The sequence below is a fragment of the Salvelinus alpinus genome, chromosome 2, assembly GCF_045679555.1.
Source record: "Salvelinus alpinus chromosome 2, SLU_Salpinus.1, whole genome shotgun sequence".
NCBI lineage: Eukaryota > Metazoa > Chordata > Actinopteri > Salmoniformes > Salmonidae > Salvelinus > Salvelinus alpinus.
In genome coordinates, this window is record NC_092087.1 from 53,026,460 (window position 1) to 53,044,415 (window position 17,956).

The 17,956-nt window shown below is 44.3% G+C and overlaps 1 protein-coding gene across 4 annotated transcripts in view; it reads right to left on the reverse strand.

Moving 5' to 3' along the window:
* Positions 1–2,514: 2,514 nt before the first annotated feature.
* Positions 2,515–17,956, reverse strand: part of LOC139564705 (disks large-associated protein 4-like) — a 228,772-nt gene continuing 213,330 nt past the window's right edge. For 3 of the 4 annotated variants that reach the window (XM_071384492.1, XM_071384499.1, XM_071384483.1), the window contains 6 exons: positions 13,149–13,591; positions 12,298–12,386; positions 10,289–10,803; positions 8,568–8,659; positions 6,157–6,321; positions 2,515–4,895 (listed from right to left, as the gene is read on the reverse strand). In XM_071384492.1, coding sequence (XP_071240593.1) covers positions 4,656–4,895; positions 6,157–6,321; positions 8,568–8,659; positions 10,289–10,803; positions 12,298–12,386; positions 13,149–13,591 — 1,544 coding nt within the window. In that variant the 3' untranslated portion in view covers positions 2,515–4,655. Of the gene's footprint in view, positions 4,896–6,119; positions 6,322–8,567; positions 8,660–10,288; positions 10,804–12,297; positions 12,387–13,148; positions 13,592–17,956 lie in introns of all 4 variants that reach the window. The other variant, XM_071384502.1, reaches the window with a different exon arrangement.

The following is a 17,956-nucleotide window of genomic DNA, read 5'->3' on the forward strand; positions in this document are numbered from 1 at the left end:
CTTTCCTCTGAAACTAACAGGATTATCCCTGATTAGTGCTTGGATGGGAAACCACCTTGGAAAACCGGTGGCTGGGAGTGGTTTTGAAAGGCCAGAAGGGTTCGGCCGGAGCCCCAGTGTAGTGATAGGGGGAGACATCCATTCTTATCAGTATCGATACAGTCAGTTTCATTATTTTCTTCATATAACCATTACCCTGTTACCGACTTACAATATAAATTGCTTTGTGCAATCTAGCAGGCTCTCATATAGTGCTACAAATAACACTTTTTACCCCTATGTTCACGCTGCCTGAGGAAAGACCCTTGTAGTCAAAATGTGTTGCAGTCGTGCGTTCTGGTGTTATATACACTATAGGCTGATCTGCTCCTTATACAGTATGTATTCTTTGTAAAAATGTTCTGTATCGTACTGGCCGCCTACTTGTTTTCTTTCTTGGCCTAACTTCCACTGCCTTCATATTACCAATATGTTTTATTTTGTTTAACCTTTATTTAACTAGGCAAGTCAGTTGAGAACAAATTTTATTTACAATGACGACCTACCCCAGCCAGACCCGGACGACGCTGGGCCAAATTGTGCACCGCCCTATGGGACTCCCAATGTGGTGCAGCCTGAATTCGAACCAGCTACTGCAGTGATGCATCTTGCACTGAGATACAGTGCCTTAGACCACCGCGCCACTCGGGAGCCTCATGTTATAACAGATTGCGTCCAAATCCAAGTCCAAGGCACTGGATTACAAAACACCAGAGAAACGAGTTGGAATGGTCCAGAATAAGCATGATAAACAAATACCCTCGTCTAACTACATTGGTCACAACAGCAAACCAAGAACACAACTTGTCAGACACACCAACCCCCTTCCTGGTAAAGAATCAAATCACCAATGACAAGTGATTGTCACACAAAGCCTGGAGATGACTTATTCACAGAGAGGGAGCAGAGCCATTGACACCCCGCCGTTTACTGAGCAGAGCAGAGGGGGCCATCAGCAATTCAGGCAAACACACAACAGCAAACAATAGGCTGCAATCAAAACCGACCTTTTCCCAGGAGGGGGTATGATGGCCAATAAAGACAGGCCATTCCAATGCAAAGCCTGATGCTCAGGCTATTCTGTCACTGTGGTGGTAGGGAGAAAAATAACCCCAAAATGAGAAACGAGAAATGGAGCAACTAGCTGACAAGCAACCAGGCATATGGTTGGAATGACTTAAGTAAAAGTGAATGTCGTTTTTATTCAAGTGAACACATTGTATATGTCCCCATGTGGTGACCCTGGTGTTGCAAGCACCATCTTCAACAGACTGGGCCATTGGAACAACTGAGGAACCACTAATTAATTAGCAGGGAAAGGTGGTGTTTGTGGCTGGCAATATGGTGCAGGAGAACATGTTGGGGGATGAGAAGGAGAAATGGAAGAAAACTCATTGGTGTTTACTCTGACATATAGTAAAGATGTAGGTAGAGTTCCCTGTCACTACTGCATGCCCTAGCCATGTGTAGCAAAGGGGAAACCATGTGGAATTGGACACAGAACATTCAATAGCAGTTGGTCATAGTATGTGAGAGATAGTGAGAAGGGAGAGGAGACTGCATTCTTCAGTGTTTTGTCAAACAACAAGAAACAAACACAATGAACCAGTATCTGGCTACCACAAAAAGTCTTAATTAGCTATAAAAAAAAAAAAAAAAAACTGTACTGGTTGGAAATGTATGGTCGGAAGCATTTTTGTAATGACCAACTGTGAAAATGCTGTTCCCTGGTAGTATACAGTTCACTCTGCCTTTTTATAGAATTTGTCTCAAATTGCACCCTACTCCCTGAACAGTGCATTACTTTTGAAAAGTAAAAGCTAGTTCACTTTGTAGGGAATAGGGTGCCATTTGGGACACCCCCGTGGCGTCTCCCCACAACCACAGGAGTCTTTTAGAGAAAGCAAAACATTTTAGAGAAAAGGAAATGCCGCACACTCTAGTAGCTCCGATGCAATTATTCAGTCACTAATGCTTTCGACAGCAAGCTGTCTTCATCAGGGTTTCATCATTTGAAAATCAGCAACTTTTGACAGGTACCCTCTAATAAATGTCCCCTAGTGGTGAATTAAATACCATTGAATTTCAAACGTATTGATCTCTCACACCCAGATAAAGAATGTATTACCGATATTTTCATTTGACAAAGTTATTGTGTTTTGTGAGATGAGAGATTAGGCTATTTGTTATTACTTGACTGGAATCATTCAATTTTCCACTTTTACAGGCCTCTTGAGAGAGTGAATCACCAGATGGCTATACTTCCCACACAGGCAGAAAGGTAATGCATTTCTTTTTTTGTTAAAGTACCAACAGCATTTTCAAAAAAGAAATGATGGCAAAGAAATTACAAATAGATGTACTATAATAGAGATGTAATCATTTGTCTCAATTCAAAAAAAGTGTAGGTATCTAGGGATGATTTTTAACGTAAAGAAAACTACAACAAGTGGTAGGCAGTGGTATGACAGGGTGCTTAGTTAAATTTTTTTAATGCAAACAATGTCTTCTTCTACATTCAAGAATGAAATCCTTCCCTCCAAAACTGTCATGGACAATTGAGATGTAGTGCAAACTATTACCTGTAGGGGGGGTGGTAAGAGAGCTTCCAACATGGTTTCACACAGTGCTACTGAAATAGTCTAAAGCAGTTTCCTCTCCTAGTCTCCTAATCCTTTCCCGAGTCTCCTCGAGTTGTGTCCTTTCCTTTCTCCATCTCTTTTGAAGAAGCCGTCTGGTCAGGAACTGTGATGTGAGAAAAGCCATACAGTAGCACTGAATATGCAGTGCAGTGAATCACGGACCATTTACATGGGTGTGTGCAGTGTGGAGAATAGTCGAATACAATACTGTCATTTAGCAGGCATTAGTCAAAGTTATATGATGCTTAACCTCAAGTCCGAATTGGCCTTAGTTTCATTAGCTCTCCTATAGAGATTTTAAATGGAATTATGGTTGAAGTGACTGGAATCTAAGGTGGAATTGACCACAACTTTCCCATGCAAACTGAGTAGTGGTCCCGTATGGGAAACACACCAGCATCTGTGCAAACTCATTTACAATATAAAAAACAAGGTGAATTGTAGAGAGGGAAGTTGAGGCAGAAGTTTGGGAAAGAAACCATTTTGAATTATATTGCTGCAGCAACAAGCTGGAGTTGCTAGAAGTACCTACTTAAAAAAAAACGCAGACTTTTGAAAATGTTCAATGAAATAGCCACAATGACAAGGAAACAATACAAAACTCAATCATATTTTGCCCAGCGGGACAGTTCTCAATGGTGGTCCTGTCTAACCCCTCTACGTGCAAGTTTTCCACAAAACCTGAATTATATTCAATTGATCTGATATACCTACACCATGGTTGTATTCATTAGGGAACAACGTAGCGAAACATTTTGCCATGGAAAATTAAAGGAGCGTTTCCACCAGGTTTCAGTCAGTTTTTTCCCCCCGTGTGGTGCCTTATAAAAAGGACCGATTAGTAAATTCACAGACCAATGGAGACACATGCGAGCGCAAAGTGTGGCCATTGTCATGGGACTGTGGACACTGGCTGATGAATACATCCTCAGACCAAAAATGGCAGAAAACAATTTCATCTCAATGGAAAAGTAGGATCTTCAAACGTTACTCCAGTAAATATTGATGTGTGAGTGTAGTTTGAGTCAGTTATAAAGTACCGATTGTTTTTTCATATACATCCTTAACCAAGGTTGGACAAAAACATACATTATGTTTTCAATAGATCTCACTTATATATAGAAGTTGTGATATTTGACGTTAAATACCCCCAATCCTCTAGTTCCTAATTCAGTTTTCGGTGCCCTGCTTTCCGAAACTGCTCACGAATCTAGAACTGCAGGCAAAGGCTCATACAAAACAGAAGAAAACAATGAAAACAAAAAAGCACCAGGAAGACATTGATAGCTGTGGGTCTGATGCGCGTGTGTGTGTGTGTGTGCGCGCTCCTCTGAATAAGTGTGTGTACGTTTGACCACATGGTGGTGTTGTGCAAACTATGGGTTGGCCAAGGCAAGGGAGAGGGAGGGGCATTGGAAAGCACAAACGCTTACTCTGTCCGCATATTAGATCTCTTATAGCCAAGATACAGGTACATCTAAAATAGTCTTGATATAGTTTCTTTAGGAGATAATAATACCATCATCAATAAAAAATGTCATAATTTGTGTAATACTCAAGAGTTTTGTGTGTATGTACTGGTATGTAGGCTATGTGCGACGTTTTAAATGTATGCTGTTCTTGTCTATTAATGTTCTGTATTATGACGTGTTTCATGTTTTGTGTGGACCCCAGGAAGAGTAGCTGCTGCTTTCGCAAGAGCTAATGGGGATCCTAATAAAATAACCTCAAAAAAGTTCTAAAAATAGTAACAAAGGCTGTGGTTTAGGTTTTTCCATTGCAGCCTTGTGAGAGGAGACAAGCATTCCCCATATAGTCTACAGCCCAAAAGTTCTCTCTCTCTCTTTGTTTCTCACTCCATCTATTGTAGACTGGCGGCCACTAAGACCAGACTACCCTGTGTGTGGTGAGAAGACCCCAACCCCCCCTCTCTCCCTCTGCCATCATCCCTTCCTCCATCCCAGTTTCTCTCTCTTAGAGGCGAGTCTGGGCCTCAGGGACATAGATCTCGATGCTGTCGGCGCTCTCCGTGGCCGAGTTCTGCCGGACCGAGGCGGCCCTCTTGGCAGCCAGTAGGCGCTTGCGGGCCTCCGTCCGCTGCTTCTCCGCTGAAGAGGTGGACGAGGCGGAGTCGGCGCTCTTCTCGCGGCCCAGCACCGGCCTCCCCTTACCGGGCTTCTTTGGCACTGGAGGAGGGGGCTCTTTCTTGTCCTCCTGGTGGTGGTGGGCCACAATGGACGGAGTCAACCACAAGGGGGCAGAAAAGACATGGGAAAGAGAGACACAGGAGAGAGAAGGGGTTGGGGGAGGGGGGGGGATGGAGGGGGGAGAGATGAGAGAGTGAGAGGATGCAAGGCGTTGTTGCTGTTGGAAGAAAACCTTGTAACTCCATTAAAAGCAGTAACTCCCCACTTTTAATATTTTAGGACTTTAGGACCAAGAAAAAGTATTCAAAATAGCATCTGATTAATAGCTTTCGTGAATGTATGTTCATACATGGTTTCAGTTTGTTTCAGTTTTGGAGATACAAGGTTTTATTCTGAAAGCAACGAAACAACGGAGGGTAATGCAGAGGTTGCAAAAAAGAGCATTGTGAGTTTCATTTGATTAACGTAGATCTTTGACAGGGACATTTGATTACGGTGAAGCTTTCTACAATAAAATGTACAAGGTGGCTAACTTGACACAGAGCCAATTATATGGACAACACAGATAAAATATGTTGAATATAGGAGATTGAAGGTGACACTCTGTCAGAGTAGACACTGAACGAATACCTGTGTGAATAATATGACAAGGACATTAGATGGTCACACTCTATTTGGCCGTACGCCATAAAAGTGTCACAATATTAATGTAACTTAACAAGACATAACACATATTGATGCTGTTATGACGTACAGTTCAAATTAAGCGTATCCCATTCGATGAATCACACTGAATGTAATGCAATGTCACTGCAGAAGGAGTGAAACGACGCAGCATAAACTCAAAGCAGTTGAAGCACACATCCACCCAAATACTCTCACCAAAACGTACTATTTCCACTACAGTCAATCCAGCAGCCATCAAACTAACTAACCGCTCCCTACACACGCGCGCGCACACACATCCAAGATAGAGCGAAAGCCAGGCCGCATTCCATGACGTGATGCAACCTTTGCCATTGCCGTGCAAGTTCGACTTCAGACCAGAGCATTTCTTTTAGAGCGACATGCATGCTCAAATGAGGGGCTTAAAAGCGCAGAAACAGTCCAAAACAAACTGCCCTCTTTGAGATTGAACACCATGCATGTGTAAAGGGAGGTGGCTTCTCTCTAGCCCCCTTTACTTTGGACTGGGAAGCCCCTTTAAAATGTTCCCCTCACACAGGGAGGGGGAGAAGAGAGAGGGGAGATGGGGAGGGAGGAGAGAGGCCAGTTTCGGCGGCTTTCCTACCCCAGTCTGGGCACTGGGCAGCAGGGGTGGGAAGTACCTTCCGCTCGGGGGGCGAGTGGGCCACGGCAGGGGACTGCCAGTCGCTGGACTTGAGTTGGTAGAGCTCGTCGAATTTGAGGCTGATGTCCTCGATGGAGAGCTGCAGCAGATCCCAGAAGCCCGCCAGGTCCTGGGCTGTGGGCCGCGGGTTGGCGTTCACATTCTGGAGGGAGGGAGAAAAAAAAGAAGAGAAATGGGGGAGTAGGTGGGAGAGGGGGGGGGAGAGAAATTGTGAAAATGTTAGAGGGGGAGAGGGAAATGGTGAGGGAGAAAACAAGAGAGGGATAAAGAAGAGATTTGAAATTCATTGAGTCTTGCTTTGTCCACTTTTGTTACTAGAGGGAGCTGTCCTACAACACAACGTCAGTGAAGACCTCTGTCCCACTGAATAGATCAGCGTTTCCCAAACTCGGTCCTGGGGACCCCAAGGGGTGCAAGTTTTGGTTTTTGCCCTAGCGCTACACGGGTGATTCAAATGATCAACTCGTTGCCAAGCTTTGATTATTTGAATCAGCTGTGTAGTGTTAGGGCAGAAAACGAAACATGCACCCCTTGGGGACCCCGGGAACGAGTTTGTGTAAATAATTCTGTCGGAATGTGTAGATGTTGTTTGTCCTTGCACTCAAGTGTGCTACTATATTGCCATTTGATATATGCCTCCGTAAAAACCTACGCCGCTGTCTTGGGGCAGGTCTTCCTTGAAAAAATATGCTTGATAAAGTATAAGAAGTGAAATGAAATAAAAAGCACAATAAGTCCCTTAACGCAAGGTAGAATGACCACTTTACATAAGCAGTATACTGACTGTATAGCGACTTGGGTGGCACTCTGATTTGCCCTGCAAGCTTAAGTCTGTCAGAGCTGACGGACGGCTTGACGGTCACACTTCGACTTGTTTTCTCCACCTGACCCACGTGTTCTGTGACTAAGGCGCTACCAGACTATTCTTTGTTATGGTTGGGTCTCCCTGGTTATGGTTGGGTCTTGTGTGGCTCAGTTGGTAGAGCCTGGCGGTTGTGGGTTCAATTCCCACAGGGGACCGGTATGAAAAATGTATGCACTCACTACTGTAAGTCACTCTGGATAAGAGAGTCTGCTAAAATGTAAAAAAAATAAAAATGCTTGCGTTTCCTGCCATCTGTGCAACTAGACTTGGTTTTCAAACCCAATCCAGAGCCTTTTGGCTTGACGCGCTGGCATAATCATGCTAGTTGTGCTTTCAGGATTGTCAGATAGGGGGACCATTCTCGTTCTGTGGGATTTAAACAGCACAACAAAATATGGTAGAACTAACTGTTTCCAGCTGAAAATTGTATGTATTGAGAGAAATTATCAGGTTTCTGAATAACATTTCTCCTTTAAAAGGGACATGTTGTGTAATGATAGGGGGAAAAATCCCAACAGGTAATTGTCCAATAAATACAAAATAATTGGAGTTTATTTGTAGGATAGAAGTTGTATTGGATGTCAGACCATGTCTTCTGAACATAGATGCCTTTTGATAGAATTATATCAGCAAAGCACAGCATAGCCCAAAGGTTCAATACACAACCATTAATGCAAAACACGAGTTCAACAACATGGTGGCATTAAAACTGACTCACATTACAACCGACTCATTGAACACAATCAGTACCCCTTTCTACAATGATACGCACACTGAACTTTATGACCACATGATCATTATTCATAAAAACGGTGTTAACATCCATGGATTCTTGGTCCTCTGTCTGAATAACTGCACGTCTAGTTCTCATTTGAGAGAACGTAAAACATTCAGTCAATGATGACACTGAATTCCCCCGAGAATAGGCTACAAGAGGACGCAACCAGCAAAATGCAGTCGTTTGCAGAATGTCAGTCTTATCCTACTGATTGGGTCTGTCATAGTCTGAGTCCGCTGTACTGAGATCATGAGATCAGTGGAATGATGGGATGCAGAGAGACATGTCCGACTTTTTAAGGGAGCTTAACCACTCAGGTCGGGGAAAAGCCCGATCAATTAATTTCCCATTGACCTTACTGCCTGTTAGCATTCAGCTAGTCACTTAGCTAATGCTAATCTCTCAGTCGCATTTCATGTGGCATGTGTTTGCCTAATGATGTGATGTGTGTATGATCAGATGTGGAATTTCTTTCTTTTTTTGTGCTTTTTTGTAATGTCTGGTTATTTGATGTGTGTGTAGAGTATGGTATTGTTTTGTCTGGGAGTGTGGTGATGTTGTTGTTTTGTCTGGTGATGTTTTTGTAGGGTAGTGTTGTTTTGTCTGGTTATGTGATGTTGTTGTGGTGGCATAACAAACATTGTTTGGTCTAGTAATTTGATGTTGTTGTCATGGGGTAATATTGTTCTGTCTGTTTATGTGATGTGTGTATGGGTGAGTTGGACTATGCAGAGGTGATACTCACCAAGTTTTGTTCACACAGCCCTCTGAACTGCTCAAATTTCTTGGTCATGAGGAGCTGAGCACTGCCCACTGCACTGCGGACCTTCCCCAACACTGCAGATAACAAAAACACACACACTGATTGACTCAAACAGACAGACAGACACACAGGCAGAGAGACAAGACAAGACAGACAGGCACACAGACAGTACAGACAGACCAGACACACAAGACTCACACACTTTGCTGTGCATTTGGAATACAACACTACAATCAATGGAGTGCCTTGAATGTCTATTGTTTCACTCAGAAATGAAACCCCAAACTAGGCTAATGGTAATAAACTCTTCCCATAGCTACTGATGTGTATCAGGTCTTACTGTACATCCATTTCCGTACTGTCTCAAAAACAACAAGACAGTGTTCTGCCATGCACTGAGTAAATACTTAGAACACTACCATCTTGAGAGAGATGTGGTTGTCTACACACGTCCCCCTATCTGTACAACTACATCGAAAGCTAGCACACAAGGGAATCTGTGAAAAGGATTTGTCACACAGGGAGAAACAAGAGGATTTGCGAGGGAGAACAACCTGTTTTAACCGGAACATTCCCTTATAACAGCAAAACATGCCAACAACGTTACCAAAATGAACCCAAGCTAATGTTGGGTGTCTAGACTAGAGATGGATGTTAAGGCCATGTCAAAATGACCATGTCAGAATGACCCCATAAGGGGGGCAACACGAGAGGATCACAATGTAACGGACAGTGTTATCCTCTTTTAAAAAGGCAGCCCTCTTCGCATCTGTTGATACTCGAGTCTTCTTCATCCAGTCTTTATGACATGGTTTTGCTGCTGCATCATAAGTAGAACAAACATCTGCATTGGTGAAATCTGACCACTGGATGATACGGTTATGGCATTGAGAATAGGGACCAGCGGAACCAGGTATTTCTATGGTCCTGCAGTAATCCGATTCGATGTCGACTCGATCTTGCCAACAGTGAGAGAAATGCACATTTGAGCACGCATACACTGTGCACGCGCAGATACACACATGCGTGACCGTGGCTTGTTCTTGGTTTGGTCAAGATCTTCTGATATAGCGTGTGTGCTTGACTGAGATGTTGTGTCAGGACTGTGCACTGTGTGTGTGTGTGTGTGTATGTGTGTGTGTGTGTGTGTGTGTGTGTGTGTGTGTGTCAGGCCTACTCTCTCTTGTGTGCTGTGTCAGCCTGATGTTGAGGCGTTAATATTATCTGGGTCTGTAATCCGGGTCCAGAGTAGATTAGTGTAATTCTGGGATAACAGGTCTGTCTGTGTGTTAACCCCAGGTATTACCGCCTCATCCACTGCAGGGTGTGTGTGTGTGTTTGTGTGTGAATCCTGTGGTTGAACTCTACTTCCAGGCTTTGAACCTTCGGATCAGGTCAGTTCAGGTCAAACCACTTTGTAGATCAGTCCATCCGCATGATGTGGATGTTAGTGGGGGCTCTTTCCAAAAGAATAGGCTACATTATGTCATCTCAGAAAAACTTTGCATAGAGTTGAGTTACGGAGAGGTTTGTCCCGGAGCATAGTCTGTTGTCAGGGTATGACCTACTTTCTGATAGGTTCATGATCATTATGTCTGCAGAGGAGCAAACATTTTCAAACGAAAGCGGTCAATGATAGTTGTAACTAGGGTAGGCAATTGTTTGTATATGTCCTGCAAGAATAGAACGATTAGTTGTCTTACCCTCCTCTGAGAGCTGGTTGTCTTTGGTCTCTTGCTCCATCTGCTGGCACCAGCCCTCCATGCGGCCCGTCTCCGCCTGCAGCAGCTTGAGGAACCAGTGGCCGTCCCGCCGGCAGGCAGGGCCTGGAGGGGGCACCGCATTAGGGTTCCCGCTACCGCTATTTCCGTTCCCGCTCTCCAGCCAGGGGTCTGGAGGGGGCAGGGATGAGGGGTCCAGGGCTGGGTCCATGCTCTCGGAGAAGGAGTCGGAGGAGTCGGACCGTGTGGTGGAGAGGTTGAGGATCTGCCGAAGGGGAGGTGGCGACGTACTGGTGTCAACGGTGGGATTTGATCCGTTGCCCTTGCTGACCTGGCCGCTGCACGGGGGCGAGACCATGGATTGGCAGGCGCTGTTGACCATGCTCTTCTTCTCGGCGGCGGGCTTGGCGTGGGAGTTGGCGTGCGAGTTGATGGGAAGGTCCTGTGTGTCAGAGTCTGTCTCCTGCTTGGAGGCCATGCTACTGGAGCGACTGAGCCTGAACAAAACACACAAAACAGTGAGAAAATAGAAAGTGGTCAATGCTCCATCAATATCGATGGCAAAACAGACATTGCATCTCTAATAATGTTATTCTGTCAAAACAATGGATAAGTAGAAGTAAACCTGCAACCTAACACCAACCTGCAATCAAAAGCCAACCAAAGTCAAACCAATCCCAACTTCTTCTGTAACTGAGCCAACCATCCATAACAAAGACTAGAGGACAAAAATACGACCTAGCCTTTTCCCGCTACAAAACAAACCAAGGAATGTTCTCAACAGCAGGCACTACATCCTCTACTGATCAATACAGGTATAAAAACAGAAGATGGATATCGATCACAGTGTAGCGTTGCCTTGTCGACATGATGCGGTGGTGCACTCAGCTTGGAGGCAGTAGACAGGAGACACAGAATATAGCCTAAACCATAGAGATGGACAGAGAGGAAATAGCGGTAGCGGGAACCCTAATGCGGTGCCCCCTCCAGGCCCTGCCTGCCGGCGGGACGGCCACTGGTTCCTCAAGCTGCTGCAGGCGGAGACGGGCCGCATGGAGGGCTGGTGCCATACCACACAGTTGACAACGTTAAAATGGTGAAAGCCCTCCATTGCAGTGCACATGCCATCGCAAGTCTTTTGTGGCAAGTTCGATCTCTATCTATCTCTATGACTCATCACGTGTACGGGTAAAGGGCTTGGCTGGGGAATGGTCTGTTAGCGCAAACCCTGACTTTTGTCTGACCTTGGCTACAATGCTACCTTCCGATTGAAGTGATAGAACAGGAAACACCAAACAGGGGAATAGACGTTCATCTGTGGAAATACTATGGATTCTTGGCAGACTGAATATCCATGGTTAAGAATAGGATAATAATAATAATAATAGATGGGGGAGGGAGGTAAAATACATACTTTAATTGTTGGTATGGGGTGCCAATAAATAGCATTGATGTTTTAATTAGAAATAGGACTCGGAGGTGGTGTTTTGAAAATGAGTATGTTATCGGTGGACATTCCGGTATGGAAGCTCTTTGTCTTGGCTCTGTCTAAGATATCAACTGAAAAAGGCCACATTCAGATGTATTCAAATAGTGAGATAATTCTGACAACCAACTGGTATTTGCAAAACAGCATGAAAACTAGGAGGGAGGTCAAAGAGAAGGAACAAAGGGGAGTGAAGCCGAGTGTGGCATGCAAAGACTTCCTGGCATTCAAAATATTGCGAAGCTTTGTAAACTACATGACAAGTACTACGCTACAGAACTACAGAATGACTTTCAAATGTCGCATGCGTCATTGCAAAATAGCTTATGTAAATATTGTGTGCTCTTGGCAACATAGCAGGTGTGTTACTCTTTTCTCACATTATGTATATTTTCTCAGTGTCTACATCAAAATGGCCCCTCAGAAATGAATATATTTAGGCAACATTTTATTGTGTGGAGGAAAAATTAACGGGAGTCACAAACGGGACAGGAAGTGCACTTACCAGCCGTCGTCCGCCTGGATTCCGATTGACTGGAATCTGGCCAATGGCGGTGTCTCCTCTCGCTGGACTTCCTCCTGAATGCAGTCAACCTAACAACCAATCAAAAAACAGTCTTCAATACAAAGTATTTGTCACCTGGAAAAGGTTAATTCCGGTAGAAAATTTGTGGTGCTCCAGGTCATCTTTTTTGCAGGCGATCTGCGCGCCTCAGAAGATTGCTACAATATATCATTTTTATGTGGTTCCAGAGACAGTAAACACTTCTGCAGGCATTGTGAGATCTGACCATTTGCATCGCGCAAAAAAACCCCCAGCTGCCTCATTCTAGAGACAGTCTGAAAAAAAATCTATATTAAATAATTAAGTGAAAGCATAATGTTTGCCTCAGGCAAGGATGGGGAGAACTCTTGAGTTTTTCATTTTCCAGATGGCACTTTTTCAAAATTCAAATTCAGCATGCCCCATATGAGCTGTAAGCATAAGAAAAATAAATGTTTAATTAGCGCAGTTCACTGTTTGGTTATTCTTAAAAATGATCAATGGTTAGGTTAAATAGCCTCCATCAGCCCAATGGTTGCACGCCAGTCCAGTGCTGGACCTAAGCCATACTGCCAAACTTGTACCACAGACACACTTACTCTAGATTTTTACCTCAAACACTAAGAAACATACTGTGATACTACTGAATCTAATGAAACGTTAATGACTCCACTGTAACACAACTGACTATACAGTAACACCACTGACAATACCATAATGTCACAGACAGTACCGTAACGTCACTTATATTACCGTAATGTCACTGACTATACCATATCGTCATTGACTAAACTGTAACGACGCGCTCCAACCTGTATCCCTATGGAGGAGAGCTTTCTCCGGGGCACGAAGTCCGCTCGTGGCTCCTCTGCTGTCAGGCTCCCTCTGTTGGCGCCTGTCCTCAGCGGTTCATGCTGGGAATCATTGGTCTCAGTCCCGGTGGTGGCGTGGTGGACGGTGGCGGTGAGGGGTTCCCGGTGGGTGGCGACGGGCATGGGGATAGGCCGAGGGACACCCCGAGCCAGGCTGTTGGCGCGCGTGCTGTCGAGGCTGTCGGAGGAATTGCTGTGTGCCTGGCTAGACTGGCTGGTGATGGTTTCGCTGCGGCGGTCGCGCTCAGACTGGTGATCCAGGTAGGTGTCCTGGGCCGACTCAGTGCTGCTCTGCACCGTCACAGAGATGTAGGGCTTGGAGGTGGTGCGGGGCGGCACGGGCGGGGGCGCCGGCTTCTTACAGGTGGTGATGCATGTGGAGACTGGAGGGGAGGGAGAGAGTTTTGAGTTTTAACAAGTCTTTATTGTTCAACAATGATATACTGTAAAGCTTTGAGGGTTCAGAGAGAGCAATTCCCATGGAGTGGCGTCGGCGTGAATTTTGAAGACCGCTGTACTTTGTCTGTTCATTGCATACCAACAAAACTGATGTCAGGGAAAATGTCACCACATTTAATATAAGATACCTTTATCTCCAAGCAGAAATAAACAAACCAAATGCACGCTAGCTTAGCGCGAAGGAGGGACACCCGCACCAACAGGAATCTTTTAAAGCGGAGAATTACATTTACTGGCACACTGAACATACAGTCCATACCGGGCACATAATGTTCTACAGGTGGTTCGCATGAGTCGCATGAGTCAAAGTCCAAATTGCGATTCAGTCAATCAAATAATGAATGCAATTGCATGTGAACAGGAAGTACAGATCACCACGGGCTGATTGCTGAGTGGAGCCTATGGAGCTTTCACATAGCTCGATGAATAAGACAATTGATTCAAGTAATTCCAGCCCAGAACTCCTAGCCCGAAGAACATGATCCCAATCCCACACTTCAGGTGATGTGACTGACTGAGGACGGATGCACCGAGAGAGAGAGCGCGAGAGAGAGAGAGAGAGAGAGAGAGAGAGAGAGAGAGAGAGAGAGAGAGAGAGAGAGAGCAATTCCTGGTAATGGAGGACCAGTACCTGAGAAGCAGCTCCAATGGAGTGACTGACCATTCAGAGAAGCAGGTGTGGTGTGCTGTTGAATAGCGCCGATCCTGTTTCTTCAGACTGTCTTTGTTTCTCCTTGGCTGTCCCATCGATGCCTCCTCCACTGAACCTCCACTGCCTTTTCAACTCAAACTGCCTCAACTTCATCCCAAGTCAACTGAGGCTTTCAATCTTCGTCATTTAAATGTTTTGTTTGTTGTTTTACCTTTAATGCGCTTTTGAGATTATTTGAAAAGCTCTATACAAGTATTTTTGGGGAAAATAATGAACTATTATTATATATGTAACTCAAGTATGCCTAGAAGGCTCAGTCTGTTACGTTTGTAATTGTTTTTTGGCATTTATTGAAGAGGACCTCAATGAAAATATGTTTTCAACCTTTTTTGTGTCATCCTCGATTAATTTAAACGCATTATCCACATGTCTGTTTGTATTGTGCTTTAAATGATCAAATAAATCTATGGCAGAGTAGCCACCCCGCTACACTACAGCCATCAGCCATTGAGGGAGTGATTCCTTTGATATCAATGAAAGCTGATATTCTGCCTGAGTCCAATGGCAGCGTCCAAGCTCAAGAATCGTCAAAATTGGTAGAACGTCAAATTGACACGATGCTGATGGCCACGCAACGCGACACCTGTAACGTAGCTGAAGTGTAAGCGAAGGGCTGAAGTAAAGAAAGAGAGAAAGAAAAAGAGAGAGAGACGAGAAGCACTCCCAACTGAATAGAAGGAGGGTGTTGTGTGCGATCTGTTCTGCTACATCAGCATTTAACTGTGAAGGCCAATTCTACTCCTTTCCCTCTTTGTCAACAGAATGGTGACATACAGTACAGCACATGACTTGAGGGACATTGTTACACACGCCTCTATGAAGAGGGAACGCAACACCCTGCTACAACTCAACTCCCCGTGAAGTGAAAGAGGTATGGGACTGTAGGTGTGAGAAAGGACGACAAAAAGCAGAATTGACCTTTTACTTAGATTTTATTCCTTTACACGGTAATATGGGGAAAAGGGGCTGGACGGAACCAAAGCAAAGAAAGTAAATGTCAAAGCCCCCCCCCCCCCTCCTCCTATCTAACCTGCCTACCCACCTAATTTAGCACCACCTGGTGCACTAACAAAAATACAGGGGGTGGTCCGCCCAGGTCTTACCTAGTGTGCCTAGACAGTGAATATACTACGGGTATATGTATGCCCGCGGGACTCTTGCCTAAGCACTCCCTAGGTGCCTTTCCCTTCCCCCCTGGGAACAAATGAAACAGAATATCAAACAAACTAAGAAACAAAGGACATCAAATAAGCTCTATCTGAGCAACAATCTCACACAGAACATACCAACTGCTCCCAGCAACAACTAATACAGTACATACCAACAACCAACATGCTATAACCCTCAGCCATCAACCTCCTCTCTCAGCAATGATCTATATCACATTCAATCTCTCCAGCAATCTCCTCAGCCTGCAATCTCCTCAGCCTGCAATCTCCTCAGCCTGCAATCTCCTCAGCCTGCAATCTCCTCAGCCTGCAATCTCCTCAGCCTGCAATCTCCTCAGCCTGCAATCTCCTCAGCCTGCAATCTCCTCAGCCTGCAATCTCCTCAGCCTGCAATGATCTCTGCCTGCCTATGATCTCTCTCTCTCTCTCTGAAAATCAGAACACTGGCTTTTATAGCTTCAGATGGCATTGGTAATTAGAGACAGCTGCGTCTTGACGAGGTGGCGGGGTCAGCTCCAATTAGCCATGGAGTCGACCAATCAGCTGCTTGGGGAGAATTTCAGGAAGCCATCTCCTGAAACACACACACTCAAATACAAACTACAACACAGAAACTGGGGAACGTAACAGACATATTAAGGACGATACTCAGCAATAGTAGAATAACTAGAATAACTTCCGCACGAAGTCGGTCCCTCTGCTTGTTCGGACGGCGTTCAGCGGTCGATGTCACCGGCGATCCACTTTTCATTTTCCATTTGTTTTGTCTTAGTATTACACACCTGGTTTCACTCACCCAATGACCTGTTTATTATTTAACCCTCTGTTCCCCATGTTCGTTTGTGAGTGATTGTTCTTTGTAATTCGGTCAGTTATTTGTGTGCGCGTATATTTGCGGTGTATTTTTGAGTAAAGTACGTTGATTACTAATTTCTGCTGTCCTGCGCCTGACTCTCTACACCAGCTACACACAGGACCACATTACATAAAGGAACTCCCCACTGTTGGATCACCAAATATATATTTTTTAAATGGTTACATATCATTTAGCAGACACTCTTATCCAGAGCAATTAGAGTAAAGTGCCTTGCTCAAGGGTACATTGATAGATTTTCACCTAGTCAGCTTGGGGATTCAAACCAGTGACTTTTCGGTTACTCACCCAACACTCTTAACCGCTAGGCTACCTGACGGAGTTCCTATTGTGTATTTTCCTTATAGGAACTCCATTCCCACCCACGGCTTACCCCACGGCACACTAATGCTTTTCGAACAACATTTAATAGTGACTTATGGTTAAAAAAAAATCTCTAACTTGCTGAGTCATGATAACTAAGCTCGGTGACCCACAATTGGAGCCATTAGGCTGTGTGTGTGTCCCAATCGACAAGGATACTGCCTTTGGATTGGGACACAGCCATAGTCTGGTTCAGTACATAAAGCGCACATTCATGGCTTGTGAGACTTCACTCATCACTGTAGCCCACGTGTTGGAGTAGAAGTAGGCTACATTAAACCACTTACTGATGCAGACTAGCTCAACACACCATCAAAGCTTATTGTGAAATAGACACAAATTACTCATTCGAAATTTGTGACAGGCACACGATAAAGTCCACTTTTCTATGTGCATTAAACGATTTTCATCACAACGCATTTTGTGTGTATTATACAATTTTCTTTCTTCATAACGCATTCGTGTACATTACACGAATTCCAATTTGATGTGGCTAACATTAGCTAGGCTAGCTAGGTTGCTAAAGTTAGCTAGGCTAGGGGTTAGGGTTAGTCAACATGCTAGTTAAGTAGTTAAAGGGTTAGGTTTAGAAGTTAGGTTAAAGGGTTAAGGTTAGGGTTAAGGGAAGGGTTAGCTAACATGCTAAGTAGTTGCAAAGTAGATAAAAAGTAGTAAGTAAAGTATAGAAAAAACTAAAGTTATCCGTGATGAGATTCGAACACACATGTTAGACGTTTGCGTTATACACCTACACATCCTGACCAACTCCCTGCTATCATTTCTGTCTTAAGTAACCTACTGTCTTCATCTGTGATTGAAATGTACTGTATACAAAATCATGTACTGCACATGAAAACATTTCCAATAAGCAATAAGTGTCTATTTCACAATGGACTAGCTACATACACATAACACAATGCCAGTCCAGTACTGCAGTCACTCTCTTATCTCTACACTCGTCTCATAGTGTATGAGTATAGAACAATGGTTACTCTGTTGCAGAGGCTTGACTGGCTAAGTGAGAACATGGAGATAAAATGGCTTCCCTCTATGTAATGCATTCATTGATGAAGATCACACATTTGGTAGAATTTCAGTAGAATGTCCACATGAAGAAATACTACAGTATACTATAATATAAATACTATAGTATTTACTGCAGTGTTGTTGC